Raw genomic sequence first — 11,730 nt, 5'->3', positions numbered from 1 at the left:
GCTCCATCCGGAGGGCAGATTTTCAAACTCAACTCGTAGCTTTATTCTCTGCCCTTCTTCCCACCCTCCCAGTATTTATGTTCTTTAAATGTGTGTGTGTGTGAGAGAGAGAGACAGAGTCAGAGACAGAGACAGAGACAGAGAGACAGAGGAGAGAGAGAGAGAGAGAGAGGAAGGGAAGAGAGGAAGAGAGAGAGAGAAGGAAAGAAGAAAACAGAAAGCTATGCAAGGACAGAAAGGAGCAAATGAAGTAAAGAGTTTATTGAGAAACCAGTTAAGCTGAACTTCATATCATTTTCCACTTAATCTTTGGAAATAATGAAAGTATTAATTTTTACACATTGGTTTAGATGATTTGTTCTATGGGGTTTGTTTCTTAATAGTTCACTCAAAAATTGTTGCTTTCTTATAGGTTGCCTTGTTCTTCCCTCCGGGACACATGATGTCTCTGCCGTTTTATCAGAAATTCCATGAGCACTATGATCGTAGCTACCGCAGCAAGGACCTTCGCACCGCCATGAGCCAGTACCACGAGCAGGAAAAGAAAAGTTCTGCCATCTACACCCATGGCTCCACAGCCTACAGCAGCCGCTCATCGGCTGCGCACCGCCAGGAATCCCAGGCCTTCAGCCAGGCATCAGAGGCCTCCTACCAGCAGCAAGCGTCCAGGGCCACCGAGTCCAGCCTTGCGTCTGCAGTCAGTCGGAAGGCCGTCTCAGCCTACGATTATGGCTACTCCCATGGGTATGTCAAAAGCAGCCTTCCAACCTTAGGGCGAAGGCACATTCTCAGAATGAATACCTCTCCCACATCACATTTTCCTTTCTTCTTAAATCTGGCAGCCCTACATTTAAACCAGGTGTGGAGCAAGGCTGTGTATCTGGGAAACCTGGGACTTAGGTTTTCCCTTCATCCCATCTGAGTTTCACAAGGAACTTCACAGTAACACTAGGAAGTCTTGCTTGATTTCTAAAAGCAGAGACGTTTTGCCACAGGTTGCTTTTGCAGCAGCAGCGCCAGAAAATATTTCAACACTCAGGGCAGGTTTCCTGGCTCTCAGAATGTTTCTACTTAGATGACAAGGCAGTAGAGAATTTAAAATTCACAGGTCACGGGAGCCCAAACTACAGCAGTGATGTGTCCTATTTTTTTTTTTTTTCCAGTATCTGAGAGCCAGTGTTAAAAGTCAGAGCTATTATTATTGAAGCAGCAAGTATTTTCTTTAGCCAAGACGTTTTGTAAAAACATACCCTATCTCAGCGAGCCTCAGAATACGAGGAACAAACCTGTATTTACACATAATTAGATATACTGACCCACTGCAAAAGGAAGACCACAAGATAGAGGAAAAGAGAGAGTTACTATAGGAAAAGAGAGAGTTACTATAGGATTCTAGAAAGAGTGGAGTTTAGATGCAAATCTGGTCAGCCAAGCTACCCCAGGCTGCTGTTTCTTTGGAAACGGTGAAGTTGAGGTAAGTTGGACTGTTGTAACCAGAAACCCCTTGCATGGAGGCCAGCCCCTGGGCTGGGAATCAAGCTGCTTCTCTGTCAACAGCTCCTGAGGTCCTCCAGGCAAGAGTGCGATGTCTCATTCTTATCGATAAAATTTCAAACAGCAACCTTACTGATAATCTTTGCTATTAGAGCAGTTTCTCAGTGAGTCTGCAGTCACTCAGAGAAGAAGGTTACCATGACACTTTACAGCAGCAGTGTCCCTAGTAGAAATGTTTCCTGTGAACTTTGCATTTGGCTTCTCTGTATCTGTTGTTCCAGCCTGATGACTGCTGGGCAGATATTTACAGTCTCAGTCCAAACCAATTTTAATTTTTTCAATACCCAGAATGAAACATTTTGTGGGGATTAAAAAGCACTCACAAGATACATGTGATTTTATTTAAAATCTACCCATAGTCCTCAGGAAGAATTGCTGAACTTCAACACGTAAAAACTTCTGGGCTATATGGTAAATAACCACCTGTTGCCTTGAATTCTCTCCAAAGCTTCTGGCATTATGTTGTAAATACAATAAAATTAAGTCTTACAAAATTTGAGTCCACAAAATATGTTAGGGCATCTGGAAAAGGCATTTAAAATTATTGAGAAAATAACACTGGTTTTTATGACTAGAAGTGAGGAACGTTTCCGAAGGCAGAAATTCCTGAATCCCCGCTGGGTTTCAGCAGTGTGTGAGCTATGAGCTATGGCTGCCTTTTCGTGGGCGCGGGCATTGACATCCTGGGAGCTTCCCTACATTCAGTAAGAGAACCAGAGTCCAGTGGGGTTACCTGGAATGTGTGATGGCAGCGTTCTGAAATTCCGTTTAAAATGGAACAGGATCATTTTGCAATTGCACTTTCATGAGTCATATTCTGCCATGGGATATTCATAAGGACCTCGAATTGGCTGAAAATATGGAAATATTGTTACCGATAGGAATTTATTTCTTGAAGCACTTGCTTCAAGTAACTGCTTTGTAAAGGAAAACTGAGGGGAATTAACACAATTTGTATATAAAAGCATCATGTTGGCCTCCTGAACAATGTTTCATAGGTGTGTTGCATAACCTCATTTAGGAAAGCAGCTATCTTACAGTTTAAATATCCATTTTCCTGGACTGTTTGTGCTGAGTCTATAGAAGATGAGTATTTTCATTATCATACAGTTGTTAATGTACCTCCTTGTGTGTTATTTCATTTTCCCAATGCTGTAGAATCTATAGAGTTTACGAATTTATATCTTTGAGTTCTTTACTTCTTCCACTCTATTGCTAAATTTTGTTTAAATTATTTTAATTTTACACAAATCCTCCTTTTAACCACATGTGCAATATTTATATTTATTCATAATCTGATATATTACACCAAACATTAGTAATTGAACTTCTGAGAATTTTTATCTTATTCAGAAAACACTTGCTGTGTATAGTCTTTGGAAGACTTAGTCATTTTAGCTATACAGTATCTCAGATAATAAACTTTCTATAGGAAATGGAACTATAATCATTTTTCTACACTCAACCTCACATCTTGTTCCTTCTATGTATGTATTTATATAATTAAGTATTTATTAATGGCTTGGTATGTTTGAAGAACTCAAAGTCCTTGGTAGAAAAATGTCGACCTGGAAATGTTGACCTAGAAACAACAGAAAGGAAAATGGCAATATTTCTCCTTTGTATAATGCAATGTAAAAGAAAAGAAAGCCAGCCTAACTCTAGGGATATTTTAGTCTTTCTTTGTTTACGCAACTAGAGCTAACAGGTGCAGATAATATTCTTTGAACATTTCAAACTCTTCATAAAACTTGTAGATCCTGTTTTAGATTTTTCAAAGTGGAACAACTTTTTCCTGCTAAATGAAATATCCCTCTTTGAATTATGAATGGTGTTGTTGATTAAAACCCCTAGGGTTGGAAATGCAATTCTGTGGAGTGTATGTAAGCACTAGGTTTGATCTATTTTTAGCCTCTGCTTTGCAGTTAGATGTCCAGTGTTAAAGTGGAAACTATGGAGATTTATACATGCGTGGGAATTGGCTGACCTCGGTAAGTCTTAAAAACAATGGTTCATTCAGTGTCAGTGTGGTTATAGCACAGATCAGTTACCAATTGCATTATGAGCCAAAGGTTATAAAATAAATTCTGGAAGGCTTATTTTAAATGCCTTTAGTCTTAGTCACAGTAAGAAAAAACCCTAAAGTAAAGAAAGTAATTCAAGAAAACAGAAAGATACAAGATTGTTGTTTTATGCTAGTAATCCATGATACTATCAGGAATTAAAAAAGAAAGAGTACTCATGACCATTTTGCACCTCTGTCCATTAATAGATTTTAACAGACTCCTGGATGATCTGAAATTATGTGCAAAATTATGCACAGATGAGAATTTGTGTGTGTAAGCAGAGAAGGGCTGTAGCTTTCATCAGAATCTCAGAGAACTTTGTGACTTAACAAAGTCAGAACCACTGCACTAGAAAGTATACATTATGAATACCAGACAGCCCAGTGTGTGACTGAGGGTCCCTTTCCTAATGCCAAATTGTAAGAATTTAAGATGAAATAAGGCAGATGTTTATAGAGAATACAGTATTATGGAAAGAAAGTTACCTTGTCTTTTGAGTAAACTGGATCATATGTGAAGTGGAAATAGCAAAAGAAATATTTGTTACACTTGGTAAGTAGGAATAAATAACTTTCTAAAAGAACAACATAGCAAAGTTCTTAGATGGTAAAATGATTTAGAGTTGTCTCTCAACCCTCTATAGTAATGGCAGACATTTAACTGTCTCATTCTAAACAGATTAAAATTTAGTCCATATGATGCAGTTAAGCTTAACATCCTCTGTCCACTGTTTCTTTACAATAACCCCAAGAAGTAAAAATTATTATCTTCATTTTACAAAAGAAAAAAATGGAGAACAAAAATATTAAGTGACCTCCTTTCCTTAATAAGTGGTGGAATAAGGATGTGAACCCTCCTCCTATGCGAGTCCCCCTGCTTTCCACAGGTACCCGATGCCAATTATAGTCAGTAACTCCCCTTGACTACGCTGCCAACAGATTTTTCTTGAAACATCAATATACAGATTTGCTTTATGCTTTCTTTTATCTACCTTTGTCCTGGAGAAGCCATTGAGCACCAAAGTAACCAAGATTTAGATCAGGGAACAATAAATGGAAGGGCACAAATTCTAAGACAAAAAAATCCTAGGGCATTCATGAATGCGAAGCCTGGAAACTTACAGATTCTTTAACTAATCACTTGGAATCAGCCATAGAGACTCCCAAGGGACACTGGAAGACACCAGTTTTGGGATGAGAAAACTGAAGCTTGAATGACTTATCCAGGGTACTCTGCCTAACTTTGAGTTGTGCCCCTTTTCTACATTCAGGTCATGTTGATCTAATCCTCTAAGTTGTTGCCCAGATAATAATCTCTTCTGGAATTACTAGAGTTTTCAAAGAACGTGCTAATACTCAAACCAACTCTAAATCAGACACAAGGTGTCAGTGCTAAAAATAGAGAACACTAAACACAGAAACCCTCATCTTTTATTAGCGAGTCTGATTATAGCAAGATCTGAGTGAGATCTAAAAACTTGCTCCATCTCCTACTCCAATATGATTTCCAAAGCTGTTACCAAAGAAATCTACTCTTTTGTGAACATTTTTGTGTCTTGACCTCAGCGATCAGCATCAGTTTAGTGTCTGTTTTCTACATATCCATTTCCAGATGGTATAAGGGGAAGTAGATAACCTTTGAAATCCAACAAGCAAATGCATACAGTAGTCCCCCCTTATCCACAGTTTCACTTTCTGCAATTTTAGTTACCCTCAGTCAACCTTGATCCAAAAATAGTAAATGGAAAATTCCAGAAATAAATAATTCAGAGGTATTAAATTGGATATCATTCTGAATAGCATGATGAAATCAAACATACCCTCTTGAACTGTCCCACCAGGAATGAATCATTCCTTTGTCTAGCATATCCATGCTGTATGTGCTACTCATCTATTAGTTGCTTAACCCTCTTGGTTATCAGAGCAAACTGTCATGATATTGCAGTGCTCGTGTTCACATAACCCTTATTTTACTCAATAATAGCCCCAAAGTGCAAATGGTTATCAGAGCAAACTGTCATGATATTGCAGTGCTTGTGTTCACATAACCCGTATTTTACTCAATAATAGCCCCAAAGTGCAAGTATAGTGATGCTGGCAATTTAGATATGCCAAAGAGAAGCTGTAAAGTGCTTCCTTTAAGTGAAAGGTATATATGTATTGGAAAAAACATAGTCTATATTGATTTTGGTACTATCTATGGTTTCAGGCAACCACTGGGGGTCTTGTAATGTGTCTCCTTGGATGAGGGGGGACTACTGTACTTGCAATTAGGCTTATAACTTTGGATAAGCTAATTAACCTCTCAGTTTCTTCATCTGTAAAATAAGGAAAATGATGGACAATCTTGAGGGACACTCAAGTAGATAGGTCTTACAGAGTTAATCTTCTAAGGTGTTTAATGTAATGGTTGTCACATGAGGAACACTTAGTGAGGTTGAGGTATTGTTCATTCATTCAGTAAATATTTACCCAGTGCCTCCAGTGTGCTAAGCACTGTTCTAGGTGCTTGGAATAAATTACCGAACAGATTTGACCAAGCTTTTTGCTCTCAAGGAGCATATATTCCAGCATGGCAATAAATGTAACAATAAATGTAATAAAAAAAGACATTGAGTTTTATATTATACAAAAAGGTAATAAATGTTATTAAAGCAATAAAAAAAGAGGAAAGTAAGAGAGATCAGGTACGTAGGGTGGGGTACAGACTGGAATTTTAAATAAGATGGTCAGGCCTTATTGAGAAGGTGATATCTGAGCAAAGACATGAAGTAGTTGAGAGAGTTCACCATGAGGTTATCTGGGGAAAAGGTACACCAGGAGTCAGGAACAGTCAGTGCAAGATCTTAGTGACAGCATCGAGGCCAGTAAGGTAATGAAGAATGAGGGGAAGAGTAGATGGAGATGTCAGAAAGATAGTGGACGGAGCAGTGCCAATCATGTAGGGCCTTATGGGCCATTGTAAAGACTTTTTATTCTGAGTTAAAGGGGGCAGCTGTGGCAGAGTTTTGAGCAGGAAAATGACATGATCTAAGTTGTATTGGGATTGCTGTGGCTGCTGTATGGAGAACAGACTATTGGGCACAGCAGAGGCAGGCCACCCAGTTAGGAGACTAATGCTGCAGTCCAGGTAGGAGCAGATGCGTAGTAATAAAGGATGTGGTGAGCACTGGTCATATTTTTGGATCCATTAGTTTTTGCCAAATTCTAAGTACTGTCAGATTTTTCACAGAGGTCTTCATGTCCCTTAGCCATGAATTTTGAGGCTGCAAAAAGATCTATTTAGATGTTCTGTGTCCAGTGGATCTTCTGAGACTCTAGCAGTATGGTGATGGTAAAACTTTTTGCTTATTCTCCATTCCCAAAGATTCCAATGAAGTACCTTGTTCTGTTGTTACTGCTTTTATGATATTACTAAGAAAAACACATGAAATAACCACAGTTGTATGAAATTGAAACTCATCTGTAGATTCGAGTGGCTGAATCTGAATTACATAAAATTACCGAACTGATAGACTTTTATGGGAAATGAAGTTTGCTTGGAAAGCTGCTGTTATATCAAGGTGTTGCATTCTAAAAATAGTCTCATAGCTTCTTGTCTAAATAAAAGTTTAATTATTATAAATAAGGAAAAAGCACTATAGTTTCTAGGTAAGCAGAAATCAATATGGCAGGTCCTCAAATAGCATTGCTTCATTCGAAACTGTTTTGTTATAATGTTGATGATGAAAATAAAATCGATTCCCAGCTGGGGCCACTATCTATGTGGAGTTTGTATGTCATTCCATGTCTGTGTGGATTTTCCCCAGGTACTCCGGTTTCCTTCCACATCCCAAAGATGTGCATGTAAGGCGGACTGGTGTGTCTATATTGTCCCAGTCTGATTGAGTGGTGGCGTGGGTGTGAATGCACCCTGCTATGGAAGGGCGTCCTGTCCAGGATGAGTTCCCGCCTTGCACCTGGAGCTGCCAGGATAGGTAGGCTCTGGCCACCCATGACCCTGTACTGGAATAAGTGTGTTGGAAAATCATTATCTTACTTGTTTTTATTAATCTTTCTTAAATGTATGTATAGCTCACATTTATTTCAATGTTTAATATTAGAAGTGTTTGGGGTCTTTATTTAGAAATTTGGTGATGTTTTTGTGACCAAAAATATGCCATAGGAACTTAACTCTTTTTTGTACCAATTAACCTATAGTAGAATTGATTTTGTTATTCACCATTTTGCTTAAAATTACAGTTTCCAAGTCTCTATCAACAACATTAAGTGAGGAACTTAACTCTTATTTGTACCAATTAACCTATAGTAGAATTGATTTTGTTATTCACCATTTTGCTTAAAATTACAGTTTCCAAGTCTCTATCAACAACATTAATACTGTACAATATTCTGGGATTTGTATTCCAAAAGTTAAGTACCAAGAAAATGACAAGTCACATTCCTTCCTATATGGTAGAAGGTCAGAGGAAAATCCAATGAAAGCAGAAAAGCCAGTTACTTCTTTAAAAGGCAGTTGAGTTATGTTCTGAATCCCAAAGATGAACCCTGAGTCCAAGGAGAGGAGCTCTCACCATACCAATCTCCTGCCCCCACTCTCGCTGTTATAAATGTGCAGCTTGTTGGCAGAGAGAGAGCTATAATCAGCAATTTGTTGATGCATAGAACTGTGGAATGTTAAAGCAGGAAAAGACCAAAAGCTCGTCTAATTTAAGCCCCTCCTTTTACAGATATATAAACGGGCCTAGAAAGACATGATTCATTCTCTACTTCCTGTGCTTTACATTGAAAATAGTATTTGTCGGGCTACTTTGCAGGTTAAATTTAAGTTTAGATGATACAAGATACCTCTAGAATGACATTAATCTTCCATAGGCAGGTGAATCATGCTGTGAGAAGGAAGGCACGTCCTTTAATAGAGTAGGAATAGAATGAGTCAGCCAAAGGTAGAGGAAGAGCAAAGCAGTTACCATCCTGGGCTTGGAGGTGAAAGGTTAGCCCTGTCCACTGTTAGCTCTTCCACGCAGCGGGGTGTAACTGAGCTTCTTTGCTGAGATCTCTGAATTCTGGAAGACCACTGCATCCATTGCAACAGACTTTTTCCCCACCGCAACCTTTCTAAATAAAACAAAAGAAAGCAGGAGCATCTCAAATGAGGAAGGTAAATTTTATGTAATGTCTAGTCAATCACAGTGACCATCCCCAAAGTGGAGTGAGATGTGGGTTGCTGAGCTGCTTTGTAAGTGAGTTAATAAGACTAACTTTTATAAGCTGGACAATTTTCAGTCTACAGATTTAAACTCTATAAGGCATCTACTGATACTCTTGTCAAGTGTTCTGCATAATACAATTTCTAGGGAATAGAGAGTAAAGTCTTTCCCTTCTGCTTAAAAATAGATCATAATCTAGACTGGTTAAATTAATTTCTGAAATAGTCAGAAATAGATAAAAACTGAAGGATGTATGTAGATAAGAACCATAAAAAATTTAAATCTCTCAATGTTTTCACTATTCACTCTTTCTAGAACATGTGACTATTCTACATTCACAGTAAGAGTGGTTCAGACCCCCATGGTATTTGCTTTTAGATGAATAGCTGTGGAGAGTTAACTGAAAAGGAGAGTATAACGTTACTTGTCAGTGGAAATTTAAATAATGAAAAAATAAAGCAGTACATACAAGAAAAAAACTGGTTATATTTCTATTTAAGTAGCTAAATTTTTTTTGAAGAAAACTAAAAACAAGATATTTCTATGGCCTAGAGAGTGAAATGGAGAAAGGGGAAAAAAGATTAATGCAAAAAAACAAAAACAAAATAAAAAAGCCAAGAGATGCTTATTTATTATAACACTACATGTCAGTAAAGTTCAAGGTGATGCTAGTTAAACTAAATTCATGTTTGTATCTTATAAGAAGCTTTTTCTGCATAGTATATTAGCAAAAGATAGGTTCTTTTCAGCCTCCTACTTCTCTAACTTTGATGTTCTCTTTAATCCTACATAAGTGTCCAGATTGGGAAACCAGAGAATTGAAAGGGCAGTAGAAAGTGTTGAGAATGACATATATCAAAGGAAGAGCATAGACCAAAACTGCTCTAAATCAAAAGTAGTTCCAAAACAACCTTTTCACAAAAGCCTAAAGGAAGTATATTCTTTCAAGATTGCAAGAGGGAGAAATGTGGCCAGTAGAAAAGCTGACATGAGAAAGAGAATGCAAACTCCAAGTGCATGTTACTGACACTCCTGGAGATTCTGAAGATTCAGTAAATGGAACTTGAGATACCAGAAGCCCCTAAGAGGAGTGGCTGACTAAATGAACAGCAACAGTCAAGAAGGACCATTCTCAAGATGCTATCCCATAGTTTACTAAAATCACTGCCTCCTCTTCCTTCTGGTAAACAGCTGAGAATTTTGTTTACAAGCAACAGAACTAAGTTGTAAATATACAGAAAGATGCAATTTTAAAGGAAAAATGTTAGAATAATAAGATGAATTCAGCTCTATTGTGATCACTCAGTAAAGTCTATTGGCAACACAGATAATTCAACAATCAAAATTGAGCATTAATTTTTAAGTTTTTGTACAGACAGCTTATCCTGGGATGTCCTACACATCTTTCAATGTCCAGCTTTTCACAAAGAAGTCCCTGATAACCCCAGACAGAAATTTTTTTTCAAGCCTGTGAATTCTAATTTTGTTTGCACTAGTCTTTCTGCTTATCTGTCTGCCTTCCTTCTGTCCTTCCATCCTTTCTTCCTTGATTGACATAATACAATGTGTCAGGCTTGGTAGCATTCACTCTCCTACTAGATGCAAAGCTCTTGGAAAACAAGGGTCTTTATCTTCATATCCCCTTTCCATTCCAGTGTCAAGCACAGTATTTTGCACACAGTGGATCCTGAATAAGTTTTCTGTTGATAAAATTGCTATAGAAAGTTAAAAAATAAAACCTGAAGATTTCAGTAGTACTCTAACATATAACACGATCTGAAAGGCTATTCATTAATAATGTTTGAAATCAACTTTCTCCTGCACTTTCTAAAATATCAGCTGGATTGTATGCTAAGTTTATGTTTAACTTTATAAGTAACCACTCAACTGTTTTCCAAAATGGTTATACCATTTTACATTCCCATAGCAATGTATGAGGATTCCAACTTCAGTTATTTTCTGTCTTATATATTATTGCCATTCTAGTGGGTATGTAGTGGGATCTCATTGTGGTTTTAATTTGCAATTTCTTAATAACTAATGATATCGACCATTTTTTAATGTGCTTATTAACCATTTGTATGTCTTCTTTAGTGAAATTATTCAGTTATTCAATTCAGTTATTCAAATCTTTTGCTCATTTAAAATTTTTTTCTGCTTATTATTAAGTTGTCAGTTATTTAAATATTTTATAAACAAGTCCTTTAATAGATATATGTTTACAAATATTCTCTTTTATTCTGTGCCTTGTCTCTTATCAGTGCCTTTCAAAAACCAGAATTTTTAATTTCAATGAAGTTTAATTAATAAGTTTTTTATTTTTGAATCATGGTTCTGGTGAACTCTTTAGCTAAGTCAATACAATAAAGTTTCTCTTATCTTTTCTTCTAAGAGTTTTATAATTTTAGCTTTTACATTTAAAAATATGGGGGGGGGAGGAAAAAAATGATGTAGATGATAGAGGCTCTGTTCATTCCTCTGGTGACCAAATCAAAGTTGTTGCAGAAACAAGGAGCAGCATCAAGGAAAAATCTCCTGGAATCTTTATGAACAAGCCATACAACTAGGGAGAACTCCAAGAAATCTCCCTGCAAAGACAGAAGGTAGGACAGGGCGAGGACGTGGGGCTGCCGGGTCTTGAGTGGTCGAGCGGTGTAGTGGGTCGGAGGCTGTGGCAGCAGCAGATGCCTCTTAAAGGGGCCGCGTCCATGGGTAGATTTTCCCCGTGACAGACCTGCTTGCTCTGAGCACCAGTGCCGATTTGGCTGCATGCAGTGGGCACCAGGGACTTACAGGGAGACATTGTCAGAGTGAGGGCTGAGGTGAGACTCACTCTGTACAGAAGTGCCGGCAGTATTCATTGTTCCCTGTTGAGACTGCCCCCTTCCCAGTGCGCTGGAC

At 37.8% G+C, this 11,730-nt stretch overlaps 1 protein-coding gene across 1 annotated transcript in view; it reads left to right on the top strand.

The window, feature by feature from the left end:
- Nucleotides 1–11,730, top strand: part of MYOM1 (myomesin 1) — a 136,835-nt gene that overhangs the window by 5,837 nt on the left and 119,268 nt on the right. Inside the window, exon 2 of the mRNA XM_006920115.3 lies at nt 413–744. Coding sequence (XP_006920177.2) covers nt 440–744 — 305 coding nt within the window. The 5' untranslated portion in view covers nt 413–439. The remainder of the gene's footprint in view (nt 1–412; nt 745–11,730) is intronic.

This window comes from Pteropus alecto, unplaced genomic scaffold (genome assembly GCF_000325575.1).
Source record: "Pteropus alecto unplaced genomic scaffold, ASM32557v1 scaffold146, whole genome shotgun sequence".
In the NCBI taxonomy this organism is placed as follows: Eukaryota; Metazoa; Chordata; class Mammalia; order Chiroptera; family Pteropodidae; genus Pteropus; species Pteropus alecto.
This window is presented reverse-complemented; position numbering and strand designations above follow the sequence as displayed.